Source organism: Pseudonaja textilis, chromosome 9, assembly GCF_049901715.1.
Source record: "Pseudonaja textilis isolate UNSWEBS1 chromosome 9, rPseTex1.2, whole genome shotgun sequence".
NCBI lineage: Eukaryota > Metazoa > Chordata > Lepidosauria > Squamata > Elapidae > Pseudonaja > Pseudonaja textilis.
The window spans coordinates 23,509,025-23,525,851 of NC_141998.1; the positions used below are offsets into that span (position 1 = coordinate 23,509,025).

Sequence of the window (16,827 nt, forward strand, 5' to 3'; positions counted from 1 at the left end):
ATCTGTAAATCTGTATCTCTTCCAGCTGCCCCCTTGAGCAAGGATTTTACCATTAAATCTCCTGCAGGCAGGCAGGTTCGCACCCTCCCCCCCCACATCCCCGCCACTAATTCTAATTGCCTCCCCCTCCCCCTCCTCCCTCTAGCTCCTTTCTCAGCAGCTGCAAGGGCAAACGAAGCGCCCCCCCCCCCTCAATGAAGGCACCAGCCAAAGGGGGGGGAGAAGAGAGACCCCAGAGTCGTGGTTCACCCCACCCCCAGCAAAAAAAACAAACAAACCGAAACCTGGTGGGTGCAAATACAATATTAGCGGGAAGTTTGCAAGAGGGGAGGGGGGTTGCAAGAGGGGAGGGGGGTTTCAGGAGAGGAGGGGGGTTTGAAAGAGGGGAGGGGAATTTGCAAGAGGGGAGAGGGGGGGGGTTTCAAGAGAGGAGGGGGTTTGCAAGAGGGGAGGGGGGATTTGCAAGAGGGGAGAGGGGATTTGCAAGAGGGGAGAGGGGACTTGGCAAGTGGCGGCAAAGGGGATCTTCCAAGGACGTTTCCGGGGGGAGCCCCCTCCCTCCTCTTCGCTCGCCCCCTGCCCACCCCCCCCCCCGGGAGCCAAAGCCGGGATTTAAGCCAGCTTGCGGAGCAACGGCCGAGGGGGGAAGCCAGCCCAAGGAGGGTCGCGGCGCGAGATGCCCGTCCGGGGACCGCTCACCTGGCCATACACCTTCACCGGCTCCTCAGGCGGCGGCGGCGGCGGCGGCTGCTGGGCGCTCCTCCTCCTCCTTGCGGGCTGGCCGGGGCCGGGGGGATCCTGAGCTTGCAGGCGCGCAAAGCCCCGATCCTGGGGCCGCGAGGTCAGGGCGCGATGCACCCGCAGGCTACTCCGAGGAGGAGGGGAGGCGGCGGCCGGCCGGGGGGACCCCGCGAGCAGCCGGGGTAGCAAGAGCAACAGCAAGAGCAGCGTCGGCCGGAGGGCGGCCGGAGCAGAGCCGGGCTTCCAGCTGCCGCCTGTCGCCATGTTCCTCGCTCGGGCTCCGCCGGCTTTGCGCGCTCGGCAGCGGCCAAGTGGGGCGCCGCCGCCCGGAGAGAATGTGCCAAGGGATGCTCGGCACCGCCGCGCGCCACGGAGGAGCCCCCGGGGCTGCAGGCGCCGCGCCCGGACGGGGCAACCCCTTTGCCGCCGCCGCCGCGCGCCCCCGCTCGCCTCGCTCGGCACCCACCCGCGCCCGGCCGGGGAAGGAAGGAAGGCGAGCCACGCGGGGGCGACGGACGGCTCTGCACGCGGGGGCGCGCCCGCGCGGCCGGACCCGAAGGCGGACGCGCGCTGAGCTCTGGCCACGCACTTTCCTCTGATCTGATCTTCCTTCCTTGTCTCTACTCCTTCCTTCCTTCCTTCCTCCCTCCCTTCCTTGTCTGTACATTCCTTCCTTCCTCTCTTCCTTCCTTCCTTCCTCCCTCCCTTCCTTGTCTCTACATTCCTTCCTTCCTCTCTTCCTTCCTTCCTTGTCTCTCTATTCATTCCTTCCTTTCTTGTCTCTACTCATTCCTTCCTTCCCTCCCCCTTTCTTCCTTCCTTCCTCTCTTCCTTCCTTGTCTCTACACTCCTTCCTTCCTTCCTTTCTCCCTTCCTTATCTCTATATTCCTTCCTTCCTCTCTTCCTTCCTCCCTCCCTCCCTCCCTTGTCTCTACATTCCTTCCTTCCTCTCTTCCTTCCTCCCTCCCTCCCTTCCTTGTCTCTCTACTCATTCCTTCCTTTCTTGTCTCTACTCATTCCTTCCTTCCCTCCCTCCCCTTTCTTCCTTCCTTCCTCTCTTCCTTCCTTGTCTCTACACTCCTTCCTTCCTTCCTTCCTCCCTTCCTTATCTCTATATTCCTTCCTTCCTCTCATTCCTTCCTTCCTTCCTCCCTCCTTCCTTGTCTCTACATTCCTTCCTTCCTTCCTTCCTTCCTTCCTTCCTTCCTTCCTTCCTTCCTTCCTTCCTTCCTTCCTTCCTTGTCTCTCTACTCATTCCTTTCTTTCTTGTCTCTACTCATTCCTTCCTTCTCTCCCTCCCCCTTTCTTCCTTCCTTCCTCTCTTCCTTCCTTGTCTCTACACTCCTTCCTTCCTTCCTTCCTTCCTTCCTTCCTTCCTTCCTTCCTTCCTTCCTTGTCTCTCTACTCATTCCTTTCTTTCTTGTCTCTACTCATTCCTTCCTTCCCTCCCTCCCCCTTTCTTCCTTCCTTCCTCTCTTCCTTCCTTGTCTCTACACTCCTTCCTTCCTTCCTTCCTCCCTTCCTTATCTCTATATTCCTTCCTTCCTCTCTTCCTTCCTTCCTTCCTCCCTCCCTTCCTTGTCTCTACATTCCTTCCTTCCTTCCTTCCTTCCTTCCTTCCTTCCTTCCTTCCTTCCTTCTTCCTTCCTTCCCTCTCTACTCATTCCTTTCTTTCTTGTCTCTACTCATTCCTTCCTTCTCTTCCTCCCCCCTTTCTTCCTTCCTTCCTCTCTTCCTTCCTTGTCTCTACACTCCTTCCTTCCTTCCTTCCTTCCTTCCTTCCTTCCTTCCTTCCTTGTCTCTCTACTCATTCCTTTCTTTCTTGTCTCTACTCATTCCTTCCTTCTCTCCCTCCCCCCTTTCTTCCTTCCTTCCTCTCTTCCTTCCTTGTCTCTACACTCCTTCCTTCCTTCCTTCCTTCCTTCCTTCCTTGTCTCTACTCATTCCTTCCTTCCATGTCTCTCTACTCATTCCTTACTTCCTTCCTCTCTTCCTTCCTTGTCTCTATACTCCTCCCTCCCTTCTTCCCTCTCTTCCTTCCTTGTTTCTACACTCCTCCCTCCCTCCCTCCCTTCCTTGTCTCTACTCATTCCTTCCCTCCTCTCTTTTCCTTGTCTCTATATTCCTTCCTTCCCTCCTCTCTTCCTTCCTTGTCTCTACACTCCTTCCTTCCTTGTCTCTACATTCCTCCCTCCATCCCTTCCTTTTCTCTATACTCCTTCCTTGCTTCCTTGTCTCTGTACGCCTTCCTTCCTCTCTTCCTTTCTTCCTTGCCTCTACACCCCATTTCTTCCCTCCTTGTCTCTCTACTCCTTCCTTCCTTCCTCCCTTCCTTGTCTCTACATTCTTCCCTCCCTCCCTTTTCTCTATTCTCCTTCTTCCTCCCTCCCTCCCTCCTTCCTGCCTCCTTGCTTCTTCCTTTCCCCTTCCCTCCATCCTTCCCTCCCTTCCTTTATTTTCTCAGAAGGAAAGGGGGGGCCACATGACACACACACCCCTGCAAGCCAGTGCAAACCAGGTGTGCTGCTGCATCTGAAGCAGCCTCAGATCATCTTGGCGCTTTCTGCCCCCCCTCTGAAGCAGGAGGGAAGCTCAGGTTTGGCTGAGGGCTTGTGGGCTACACCAGCTCCTTCCCTTTGATGAATCATCCACATCTGGATCGTTACCGCACTGCTACTGCTGCTGCTGCTGGCTGCAAGGACCTTTGGTGAGGTCACTGTTCTGCAGCCAAATTCCTGCAGGCCACAACCGGACCCACTTGTTGGCGGCTTATTTTTGTGGCTTGGCTGCCGTGCCTGACTCTGGGGTTCCGAGGGAGGGATGGTCCAGAAGCACCGACTCCTGCAAAGGTCTTACCTGTCTGGGCCAGAGCGGGTGGCAGTTGGCTAGATGTCCTTAAAAGCTCCGGGGAAGGTTCCCTATTGCTCTGCAAAGGCAGGCCTGGGATAAGGTGCAACCTAGTGGTGGGTTCAAAGATTTTTACCACAGGTTCGGTGGGCATGGCTTGGTGGACACACTTGGCACGTGTGCCCACACTGTTGTGTGTGTGTGCCAAACACGCACTTTGCGCAGGTACAGAGATGTTCCAACTCACCTGCAAGCCTGCACGATCCCGGTTGCTTCAGCAGCTGCCGCGCAAAGCAGCTGCGCTTCAAAAGCAGAGGTTAAAGGTGAGTATGGGAGCCCAGGTGGGCAGATAGGCCCAACCGCAGAGCGGCAGAAAGAACCGGTTCTGTCTCCACTGCTCATCAGCGTTACCAGCTGGACAGAACCGGGCCGAACCAGTAGAATGCCACCACTGGTGCAACCAGTCCTTTGCTAACAGCCCAAGGAAGGACTTTCTACCCTTCAAGGTTTCTCTGGTTGGGAAGGATCAACGGATGGAATAAGAACCTTTTTCTGCCAGCTTCAAACTGTCATGCCCTTGGTGGAGACTGACTCTGAGGGAGAGGAGGAACAGCCGACAGGGAGTGGGAGTGTGGCTCTGGAGGTTGTAGAGGAGGCTGGGGAAGGGCAGAGGCTGGCTGAGCAGTCAGTGGAGGACCCCAGGCCCATCCCCTCTCCATCCTAGGGCACGCAGAGAGAGAGAGATGTGGTCTATTCGGGAGGAGAGGGTCTTCATCCTCTTCATGGGCTGCAGCTGTGACAATTGAATAAGAGGACAGACATGCATACAAGCGACTGCTGGAAACAAAGCATGGAAATATCTCTAGTTTATGGTTCCTCTCTGAGTTTGGCGTCCTTCCCAGTGGGTGCTCTGATATCTGTGGACGTCTTCAAGCCCTTATCTTGCCTGGTTTGTGTTGTTTTTTACTCTTTATAATTTAAATGGCATTTCCTCCTTTTTGTAACTGCTTGTGTGCGAGTTTTTTGTCTTCAGTCAGGGATATTTGGAGCTTGGAAGCAAAGTGAAGGAATAAAAGGGGATTTACCTGTTTTTACCTGCCCTCTTTCTGGAGTCTCAACATCTTGAGACCTCCCCTCCTTTATGCATCTCCTCAACTTCATCCATAGGGATGGTGTGAACTCTTCTCCTTTCAACCTCATGGCTGTCCTGCTAACTCCCTGTCCCAAAGGTTGTCCACGTCATTTGGGTAGGAGGGGTACTGCTCACCTGGAGACAATGAGACTCATCCTCCTTTGATGAGGAAACAGGTGCTCTTCCAATTCATAAACCAAAAGATCAAGAAAGGATGTGACTTGGAATTAGAGTTGGATGTCATTTTCAAGGTGTTGTTTTAGATAGATAGATAGATAGATAGATAGATAGATAGATAGATAGATAGATAGATAGATAGATAGATAGAAAGGATTCTTTATTGGCCAAGTGTGATTCGGCACACAAGGAATTGGTCTTGGTGCAAATGCTCTCAGTGTACATAAAAGAAAAAATACATTCGTCAAGAGTCAAGAATCATCAGGTACAATACTTAATAATAGTCATAGGATACGATAAGCAATCAAATCATACTAGGAAACAGTCAATAAAAATTGTTATGATACAAGCAACAAAGTTACAGTCATACAGTCACAAGTAGGAGAGGATGGGTGATAGGAGTGGTGAGAAGATTAATAGTGAGAGTGATGCAGACTTTGTAAATAGTTGGACAGTGTTGAGGGAATTATTAGTTTAGCAGAGTGATGGCGTTCAGGAAAAAATTCTCCTCGTGTCTAGTTGTTCTGGTGTGCAGTGCTCTATAGGGTCGTTTTGAGGGAAGGAGTTGAAACAGTTTATGTCCGGGATGTGAGGGGTCTATAGATATTTTCACAGCCCTCTTTTTGACTCGTGCAGGATACAGGTCCTCCATGGAAGGCCAGTTGGTAGTAATTGTTTTTTCTACAGTCCCTAATTACTCTCTGGAGTCTGTGTCTGCCTTGTTGGGTTGCAGAACCAAACCAGACAGTTATAGAGGTGCAGATGACAGACTCAATAATTCCTCTGCAGAACTGTATCAGCAGCTCCATGGGCAGTTTGAGCTTTCTGGGTTGACATCACAAAAGAGAAAGCCTGTAGATCCGTGTTGCTCAACCTTGACCATTTGAAGATGTGCAGACTTCAATTCCCAGAATATTCTGGGAGTTGGACTCCACACATCTTAAAATGGCTAAGTCACTGGTCTTAGAGATACTCTCCTAGCCAGCCCTCTTCTGGGACCAATTTGAATCACTGACATCTCGCCAAGAATGATCTCTTTGATGTTCTGCCAGTTCTTATCCTTTTTTAAGGGAAAAATTAAGAGAAATTGCAGGACTGCATCAGAAGAACACTTTAAAAAAAAAAAAACCTTCTGTTTTGGGGACGGTACGATCCAGGCCTCCATTGGAACATCAAATAAAGATATTTAAGAATATTTTTTTGTACGGAGAGGAAGGTGAACATCACAGCTTCTTCCCCAAGTAATTGAGAAGCTAAGACTTTCCCCAGGACACGTACAGAGTTACAGTCCTTCAGACAGTGGTGGGATTCAAAATATTTTACTACCGGTTCTGTGGGCATAGCTTGGTGGGTATGGCGTGGCTTGGCGGGGCGTGGCAGGGGAAGGATACTGCAAAATCCCATTCCCTCCCCATCCCATTAACCTGCTTTCCAGGTCTGTTCTCCTGTGCAGGGCAACAAAAGAAGACCAGCCAATCAGCTGGGACTCAATGGGAAGCAGGGAATAGATGGGGGTGGGGCCAGTCAGAGGTGGGATTGGCCGGTTCTCTGAACTACTCAAAATTTCCACGACCGGTTCTCCAGAATTGGTCGGAGCCTGCTGAATACCACCTCTGCCTCCAGAGGAACAACTGTAGCTGCATTACCATTCAGTCATAATGTTGCTTTTCCTGCCCTCCAGATGTTGTAAACTGAATTCTGTAATTCTTAGCCAGACTGAGAAACATGTTATAATGAATTCATTACTTGAATTAATGCTTTAATGCATTAATGCAAGAGGAGAAGACAAAATAGAGAATAGAATAAACTAGAAAGAATAGAAGACAAAATGGAGAATAGAATAGAAAGAATAAAGGAGGGGAGAAGAGAAGAGAAGAGAAAATAGAGAATAGAGTACAGTAGAATAGGATAGGATAGGATAGGATAGGATAGAGAGTAGAGAAGAGAAGAGAAGACAAAATAGAGAATAGAATAGAATAGAATAGAATAGAATAGAATAGAATAGAATAGAATAGAATAGAATAGAATAGGAGAATGGAATGGAACAGAACAGAACAGAACAGAACAGAACAAAGCAGAACAGAACAGAAGAGAATAGAAGAGAGAGAAGAGAAGAGAAAATGGGGAATAGACTAGACCAGAAAGAATAGAAGAGAGTAAAACAGAAGAAGAGAAGACAAAATATAGAATAGAATAGAATAGAATAGAAGAATGGAATAGAATAGAAGAGAAGAGAAGAGAAGAGAAGAGAAGAGAAGAGAAGAGAAGAGAAGATAAAATAGAGAGCAAAGTAATCATACATTAAAATGAAATCTCCTTGAATTCACCTCTCATTCAGTTTGTTAACTGAATCGTGCAGAATCTGCCTTTCCCATTGACTTTGCTTGTCAAAAGCTTCCAAGAAATGTTGGGGTTCACAGGACCTTGGGATGCCGCAACCCACGGTTAATCCATGCTGGTTGCCAAGCACCCAGATTTTGATCAGGTTGACTGTGGAGAACTGACAATGGTCATAAGTGTGCGAATCAGTCCTAGGTCGCTTTTTTCAGTGCCGCTGCACCTGCGAATGCTCACTAAACGAATGGTTGTAATTCGAGGGATATTTAGCTCAAAAGGCTCGTGTCCCCGGGAAGGGAGACTGAAGAGAGACAAGGCATGTGAGAGTCCCCTTTGAGCTGCCATCTCAGCCATTTGGAACAAATTAACCGGCTCTGGTTTGGTGCCATTTCTCCATAGATGGGCACAGAATTAGCCAGTCATTGCTTAATCTTTTCCTGTTTGTGCCGTCTGGCCAAGTTTCCTTGGCTCGTAATCCCAAGAACAGAAGTGTGTGTGCGTTTTCCCCCCCCTCTCCAAATCTTGGATTGTATCGTTAACATCAACAGAAGGCTACTTCCTATGTCACAAGGGAAGGGAATCCATATATCCAAAAGAGACACGTTACCGTTAAGATCTGCAACACGGAGCAAGGAATCTTTGGGCTCAAAGCACGCACACACAATTTCCTAAAATGGACCCCTCGTGTTGTGGAACCGATTGTGAAAATCTGCCACATCTGATATCTGCAGTCTTTTTTTTTTTTTCTTTTGTAAACGATCTTGCTTCTAATTTGGTGCGCTATCCACCTTTGCTATTTTTCTTAGTAAAAGGGGTGCTTTATCATTATTTGCTGTCCTGCAGCATGAATTCAAGGCACCGTACGTGAAATTTGGACTTTAAAGCGGGATAGAAAGAGTATTGAACTTCTGGTCTTTTAGTGTTTGGGGAGACTGAATTTTGAGGACAGCCAAGAAAACAAACCAATAGACCATCAGATAAGTCAAGCCAGTGTTCTCACTCAAGGCCTTAATGATCAGGCTCACATTCTGGATGCATTATGCAAAGAAGTCTGAAGTAGTCTACAATGTTTGGGGAGAAGGAACGGAAGAGAAGGGTTGGAGCAGCCCCGCAGGGTGGCTGGACTCTGTTACAGGGGTGATGACTGCCCTGTTAGAAGATCTGAAGGACAAAGTTAGAGACAGATCCTTCTGGAGATCATTTCTGTGTGGGATCATAGCTGACACCAACTTGATGGCGCCTCCTTCATCAAGCTATCCAATTCAAGGCAGGTGGTGTTTTAGAAGATGAGCTAAAGGGAATTTCAGAAAGAAATGAAGTCTTTAAACCAAAGGCTTCTGTTTATATATTCTCAGGCTCTTTATTTGAGATCTGTAGATAACGAAACTAAATATTGTTTCATGCTCTTCTGGGACAGCCTGACCTGAATTTGGTTTCCTTCAGATGAGGAAACACTGATGAACCACACACCGATGTAGTTAAATGGGGCTCGTAGTCTTTTATTTATTCATCAATCATGTGCAAGCCTCGGATTTCCAAAGGGAAATTCACCCCGTGAGTTTTGGTCTCCTGTAATTAAACTGTCTCTCTCTCTGTGCATGAATTTCAAACTTTTTTTTTAAAGGCACCTTTGCATAAATCGGATCCCATCCTCAAACAGATGTGGGAGACTGTGGGAAGCTGCAGATGTGATATTAGGGTTTTGGTTAGGATCTTCAAGGTGAGTTGGTTGCAGTGGTTAAGGCACCTTGCTAGAAAGCAGGAGACAGTGAATTCTAGTCCTGTCTTAGGCATGAAAGCCAACTGGGTGACTTTGGGCCAATCACCAGGAGACGGTGAGTTCTAGTCCCATTGTAGGCATGAAAGCCAACTGGGTGACTTTGGGCCAATCACCAGGAGACGGTGAGTTCTAGTCCCGTCTTAGGCATGAAAGCCAAACTGGGTGACTGGGCCAATCACCAGGTGACTGTGAGTTATAGTCCTTGCCTTAAGCACAAAAGCTGGTGGGTGACTTTGGGCCATTCATTCTCTCTCAGCTCAACCACCTCACAGGGGTGTAGTTGTGGGGGAGGAAGGTCTGTTGGGTAGGTCCCTGTCTTGAGTTGTTTGTAAAAATAATAAAGGTGGGATATAAACAAACAAACAGACAGCCAAACAAAGAAACAACCAAATAAAATAGGGGTGTCTTTTTTTTCCAGGGATGAAGCTCCATTTCTCCATTCTGGTTGAGAGCTGTGTTCAGGCTTTCTTTTCAAAAGGTGCAGAGCCTATTTTAGGAGTTTGGGTTCGGTTTGGGCCCCGGAGGCAGAAGGAGAGGCCATTACTAGGCCACTGCTAAGGCAAGCGGGGGAAAAAAATTGTAGTCTTGGCACAGTCGGAAAATGCTGTGTTACCCAGAGCTTGAGAAGGGAGATGGTATTGTACCTCCTGGTGCCGTTAAACTAACTCCATCAGTTCTGCTCAAGCAGGTTCTGAAGGACACCAGGAGGCATCTAGGCAGGTTTCGGAGTCTCACTGCAGCACAAGAGTTTGGGATGTGCCAGAGCACTTTTACGGAGCCAAGAGGTCAGAGCCCCTGGCTTACAATAATTATAAACATCTCCATGGAAGTCTCTCCCGGCTATGCGGTCGGCTGTGCTGCTCCAACCTTGGCTGGGTCAGCCTTGTCCTTCCTTCTCCAACAGCTGCTAATTCTCTCTCCAGACAAGCTGCAAACGGTTCCATCCCCCAGTTGAAATGCAGAGCCTTAAAATTGCAATGAAAGGCAGAGGGGAGGAGAAAAATACTGAAATAATGATATGCAGGCTGGGAGATTCCTCTTCACAGATTGTATTCATCCCTGCAGGAGGCGGGAACTGAATGGGATGCCTGGATGGAGAATTCTGGGTAAAACCCAGGTTAGGGTCCATAATGTGTTCAAAGATACTTTTTAACAGAGTCGAAGAAACTTCTTGGATGAGAAGCAAAACATCTTCAAAAGAAAGAAAGAAAGAAAGAAAGTCCAGGTGAAAAAGCACCTTTGGGACAACTGTGGCCTAGATCAGTGGCCCCCAAACTTTTTTGAACCACGGACCGGTTTCATGATTATTTATTCTTCCACGGACCGGTACCTGAGTAACGCGAGACTCCACTGCCATCAGGACGGCTCTTCGTTCAAAGCTGCCCCCCGCTGACGAAATTAAGGCGCGAGCACCCAAACGCTGCTTTCCAACTGAAAACCTGGAAGTAACCGAAAACCCGGAAGCGCTGTTGAAACAAGATGGCGGTGCCCAAGCTTTGCGGCTTGGTAAAAAATGATCCACGGACCAGTACCGGTCGGGGACCGGTGGTTGGGGATCCCTGGCCTAGATGACTGAGAATCCCCATAGACATTGTTAAAGATATTTCTTTCTTCTTTCATTCTTTCTTTCTTCTTTCATTCTTTCCTCCCTCCCTTCTTTCTTTTTTCTTTCTTTTCTTCCATTCTTTCCTCCCTCCCTCCTTTTTCTTTCTTCTTTCATTCTTTCCTCCCTCCCTCCTTCTTTCTTTTTTTCTTTCTTTTTTTTTTTTCTATATTCTATTCTATTCTATTTTTCGTTCCAATATCTATTCTATTCTATTGTATTAATGTTTTTAAATCAGCTGCACGGGAGACATTTCGTCCTTTGGCCCCAATAACCCTTATATTTTTTTAAAAAGCTTTTATTAAAATAATTGTGAATTGCCAGGGGGGTTAAATCCATCCTCTGATTAACCAGGGCTGGCTTTTTCATCAAGTGAAAAGGCTTTTCGATTGACCTGGCCAATTCTTCCATCGTTGCAGCTCTGGATGGAAAAAAAAAAAAAAGGCAATCTTTAAAAAAAATTTCCAATGGGTTTATTTCTCCCCAATGCAGGATGTTCTGTTTGGTAGAAGTCCTTGGCTGATGGAAACAGCCTCCAGCTGCAGATTGATCCTCACGACTGTCCCAAATCTGTCATTTTCCCGCCTGTCTTCCATCTCTACCTTTCTCAGTGTTGTTTTCCTTTCTCTAGCCCTTCCTTCTCTTCTTCCCTTTCTTGTCGCAGTTGCCCTTTCATCCATTTCTCGGCGATATCCACCCAGCCGTCCTAGTGATGGACTGATTTTTTTTCTTGTTCTAGAGTGTTTTCATGATTCACCTTTAATGCAGCCCTTCTGTCCACGGCCCACAGGTTAATCACAGCCAAACCAGATGCTGTTCTTTTAGTCATCGGATGCTTAATTGAGGGTTCCCAGAGCCAAGTCAAAGCAAGCTTTTTTTAAAAAAAATGAGATCAAATTTTAATTAGTATCGTTAAAGTTTTTTTTTTTAATTTAGTGCATCTGCAGGGAAAGGAGCAAAAAAGGAAAGATTGTGGCCAAAACTAGGAGACTGAAGCTTTTTAAAAAAAAATATATGCAATTGTGTGATTGTGGCTGCCATTTTGACTTCCTTGTGGATTTCCCTTTCAAGGAAAATGGTTTGTTGATGGTTGAAGAAACACTAAATTGTTTTTACTGAAAATTAAATAGATGATGATCAATACTGGTACGTGAAAAGATGATTAGGGGACTGGAGTCTAAAACAAATGAAGAACAGTTGCTGGAATTGTCTAATGAAAAGAAGGACTGGGGTGACACGATAGCAGGGTTTCAATATCTCAGGGGCTGCCACAAAGAAGAGGGAGTCAAGCTATTCTCCAAAGCACCAGAAGGCAGGAAAAAGAAGCAACGGGTGGAAACTCATCAAGGAGAGAAGCAACTTAGAACTAAGGAGAAATTTCCTGACAGAACAATTAACCAGTGGAACAACTTGCCTCCAGAAGTTGTAAATGCTCCAACACTGGAAGATTTTAAAAAGAGATTGGATAACCATTTGTCTGAAGTGGTGTAGGGTTTCCTGCCTAAGCAGGGGTTGGACTAGAAGACCTCCAAGGTCTCTTCCAACTCTGTTATTCTATCCCATTCTATTCTACTTATTATTCTATTCCATTCCATTCCACTCCGCTCTATTCTGTTACTTGGGAGAAGGATCAGAACACACTAAGCACACACTAATATAGGTGATCCTTGAGTTATGACTGCAATTGAGGCCCGCAATTACATCAATTAAATTGTGTTATGTGTCACCATGACCAGACCTAACATTATGACAATTTTTGTGCGGCCATTAAGTGAATGCAATGATTGTAAAAAAAAAAAAAACAGATGTCACACTCATTTGTGGGGATTGCGAATCAAAATGAAAGTGTTCCAGTGGCTGATTTAATTGTGGGGTTGCGGCCATGGAGGGTGGGGTAGAGTTTTTTTAAACTATTATGAATCTTTTAAATGTTTGTAAGCCATCTGGAGTCACCTTTCTGTGGGTTGGGCATCTTTATTTATTTAGCGTACGGAGTATCATACATGGACTTGCAATATATATTAATGTTTCATCTGGATTTTAAAAACACAGGGAAATATGACTGTTAAAAGTCTATGGAGATGCTCAATCCTTCAGGTCATGGTTGTCCCAAAGGGACTTTTTCAGGAGGCAACTGGACTTTCTGGTTTTTTCTTTTGAGGACATTTCGCTTCTCATCCAAAAAGCATCTTCAGCTCTGGCTGGATGGTGGGAAACGGAAGGATTTATACTCCTTGCAGGCAGCTGGTCATTTGCATCCTTTTTAGAGAGTCATTGAGGCCACTTGGAGGTTGACATCTGTGTCCTCGGGGTCAGTTGAGTGCTGCTCCCGGTTCCTGCAGTCTGCAATTTTTCCTCTGGAAATCCCTTGCTAGCCCCACAGCGGGTTCATCCCAAATTGTATTAGCTAAAAAGTCTGTAGAGATTCTTCATCATCCAGGTCATGGTAGTCCCAAAGGTGCTTTTTTCAGGAGGCAACTGGACTTTCTGGTTGTTACTTTTGAAGACCTTTTTGCTTCTCATCCAAGAAGCTTCTTCAGCTCTGACAGGATGGAGGGGGAATGGAAGGATTGAAAAGGATGCAAATGACTAGCTGTCTGCAAGGAGTATAAATCCCACCATCCTTCACCCTTCCGCCCTCTTCTCTCCCCAAACGCAAACACATTTAATAATTAAAGGCATCTGCCAGTTGTTGCACGATTCCAGCATGTACCCAGGGCCTCCCAAATGCAAACAGCCAATAGCGTGGGCTCCCTGAAGGCTCTCGAGTTACAGAATCGGTTCAGCTCAGTCTCCTGCTACAAAGACTTTGAGGGGAGCATGGAAGGATGTGCTCCTGCTGTCTTGTTTTCCTGTGACTTCTCTCTCCCTCCTCTTCACTCCGTTCCTGGCTAGTTTCTCAGTGAGCGGATGGAGCTCAGCACAAGAGCAAATTGGCCTTGTGATTAGAAGCAAGACGTGTGCTCTGAATCTCCGACATGATTCAGCCACAGATGTTTCCATGGACACCTGGCCTTGTGAGCTACAGTGAGCTACCCGTTCCACCGAAGGATAAAAAAAAACAGAAATGCAATTTTTTTAAAAAATGAAACTGTCCAGTAAAGTGCTCTGCATTGTCATTCTTTACAGTATGGGTATCAACTTTGGCAATTCTCCATGCCGTGGTTAGCCGGCAGCAGGTGTGGACAGCTGAGGAGAGCGAGAACTCAGATGAGGGGCCAGGACCAATAGGGAGTGGACTGCTTCCTTCAGAGATTGTGGGGCTGGCAGCAGCGATGAGGAGGTTCCCGAGGAGCCTGTGCCAAGTGCACGAGCACCCAGGGCTGCTTGCAGGAAAGAGCAGCTGCAGCAGCATGGGCGACTCAGGAGTAAGGCTGCAAGGTAATGGCCGTCTTCAAGAAGATAAAAGCCAGCTGTGAAACGAACCTTCTCTGCAGAAGGCAAAGACGTTTTTCAAAACGTCTTTGCCTTCTGCAGAGGTTAGTTTCACAGCTGGACATTCCAGTATTCCGAGTTTGTATTTGAAGATTCTTATTTTGCAATTTATTTCTTGTCTGTTATCTTTTGGCAAGTCTCGCACAGTTTGGTAAGGCTTGTGCTTATCACAGCTAATTATTTTGCAGAAGCATTACAATGTTGGAGGTCCTTGGAGGTCTTCTAGTCTAACCCTCTGCATTTCATTCCAGACAGGAGATCTTATACCGTTTCAGACAAATAGCCGTGCAATCTCTTCTTAAAATCCTCTAGTGAGTAAACACAGGCAATAGGGAAAGATTTTGAGATATACCAGGTAGCATTCAGCTCAGTAGACCATATTGAGTGGACTGGAAAAAAAACATGTTTTTTCATGCTACAGAAGAATGGATGCAAAATTACTCAGCTTCCTGTTTCTCGACTATTTTCAGATAGAACGCTCTGAAAAATTCAGCATCGAACACCAGGCCAGAGAATTCTGGTTAAATCAGTATCCTTTCTGACAGCCAAGATAGATGACAGACAGACAGATAGATAGATTTGGAGAGAGAAAGAATGCTTATAATAAAAAAAAAAATGTTCTTTGGTTTATTTTTTCTCAATTTTTGTGGTCAAGCTATATCAACACAAAACTGCCAATTTTCATCCCCAATGCCAGGACAAAAAAAAAGTAAACATAAATCCTCACTTTCTTCCAGGAATAGGACTGGGAAGAATTAAGGATTCCTTGAGCGTCTTATCAAGGTGACTTCCTTGAGTCATTTGTCTGCACGCTCAGGCTTGTGCCATTTCCCAGATGGATGAAAGGCATACCAGAGGCCGCATGTGGCTGCAAGCTATGTTCCCACCTTTGCTTCTTTGTCCTCTGAGCTGGAGGAGGATACTTAAGTCAAAAATGTCTGAGCAGGAAAAATTCTAACCTTGGTATAGAGCACAGAGCGATCCGGCACAGGTCTGTGCTTGAATAACACAGGTGTTCTGACCCAACTCCCCAAACACAACAAACCTTCTGAATTTAACTCAGATTCCTTTAATTAGGAGTGCCGGCAGCTGAGCAAAAACTGTTTCTCTCTCACTGCAGGCTAACAAATCTGTCTGGCCAGGAGATGAATAGTTGTCTGGCACATCTATTCACCTCCATTCCCTGCCTTTTATCCCCAGAGTTAGGGTGGGGCTTCATTAGCAGTGGTGGCCCTTCCGTCCCAAGGACCGGCCCATAGAGTTCCATTGCTCTCCTCTCCTCTGCCTTCTGTGCATCCGCGTGTCAGGCACTGGACTCATCTGTTCTTCCTCGTCCTCATCAGCCACCTCCAGACCTGGGGGCTGTTGACTCTCCATCTGAGGGCTGATGGACAGCCCAGGCTCTGCCTCTGTCTCTCTCTCTCTCTGACAGCTCCATTACCTGTTCCCCCTCGGAGCTCCCAGGTTGCACTGATGCTGACCCTGACTCACACGCTGCCTCTAATTCGGCTGTTGGAGGAGTTGGCGACCAACAGGCCACAACACTAGGTAGGCCTCAACTTATAACCACAATTAAGCCCAACATTTTCTGTTGCTAAGTTTGTTAAGGATGCTTCGCCCCGTTTTATGACTCATTTGCTATTTCTTTTCTTTTTGCCATTCACAGCAAAAATTAAGGGAGACTCTAGTTTTGTAGCAGCTGCTTTGTAGAAGCTGGCACCATTCTTTGACTGTTGCCTTAAAAAGTGTGAAGTGTTCATACCATTTTATAATGCCTTGGTAAGGCCACGCTTGGAATACTGCATCCAGTTTTGGTCACCGCATTATTTAAAAAATGCTGAGACTCTTGAAAGAGTGCAGAGAAGAGCAACAAAGATGATTAGGGGACTGGAGGCTGGAATTGGGTATGTCTAGTTTAATGAAAAGAAGGACTAGGAGTGACATGGTAGCAGTCTTCCAGTATCTCAGGGGCTTCCACAAAGAAGAGGGAGTCAAGCTATTCTCCAAAGCACCTGAGGGCAGGACAAGAAGTAATGGATGGAAAGTAATCAAGGAGAGAAGCAATCTAGAACTAAGGAGAAATTTCCTGACAGTGAAAATAATTAATCAGGGGAACAACTTCCTCCAGAAGTTGTGAATGCTCCAACACTGGAAGTTTTTAAGATGTTGGACAACCATTTGTCTGAAGTGGTATAGGGTTTCCTGCCTAAGCAAGGGGTTGGACTAGAAGACCTCCATGGTCCCTTCCAGCTGTTATTCTACTCTACTCCACTCCACTCCACTCCACTCCACTCCACTCTCCACTCCACTCCACTCCACTCTCCACTCCACTCCATTCCATTCTATTCTACTCTATTCTACTCTATTCTACTCTACTCTACTCTACTCTATTCTATATTTTATTCCACTCCATTCCATTCTTCTAAATATAAAAGGACTGTACCTAATTCTTGTTGAATTACAAGCCGCAGCCAAATGCTGGGCTTTCCACACATCCTTGACCGTTCTTACTGATCCATAAATGAAGAAAAAAGAGACCAGGCCATCCATAAATAGCCCAAGGAAGGGCCATTGTTTATTCTCTTCATGTCAATTACTTATTCTTGTTTGGCCTCTGACCTCCGGCATTGATCCCAAATTAATCTGCAAACAGCTATCGGAGTTCATATTACACGTGCTGGAGACCATCCGCATTTCAACAAAAACTGAGTGTGTCCATAAAGACACAAGGTCATCGGCCGGGCAGGATAAATAAATGGCTGCCGATTCTTCAG

At 46.9% G+C, this 16,827-nt stretch overlaps 1 protein-coding gene and 1 long non-coding RNA gene across 2 annotated transcripts in view; one reads left to right on the forward strand and one right to left on the reverse strand.

The window, feature by feature from the left end:
• The window catches only part of SORL1 (sortilin related receptor 1), an 87,962-nt gene extending 86,755 nt beyond the window's left edge, over positions 1-1,207 (reverse strand). The window contains exon 1 of the mRNA XM_087939151.1: positions 700-1,207. Coding sequence (XP_087795277.1) covers positions 700-1,005 — 306 coding nt within the window. The 5' untranslated portion in view covers positions 1,006-1,207. The remainder of the gene's footprint in view (positions 1-699) is intronic.
• Positions 1-16,827, forward strand: part of LOC148125063 (uncharacterized) — a 558,115-nt gene that overhangs the window by 318,325 nt on the left and 222,963 nt on the right. The window lies entirely within an intron of this gene.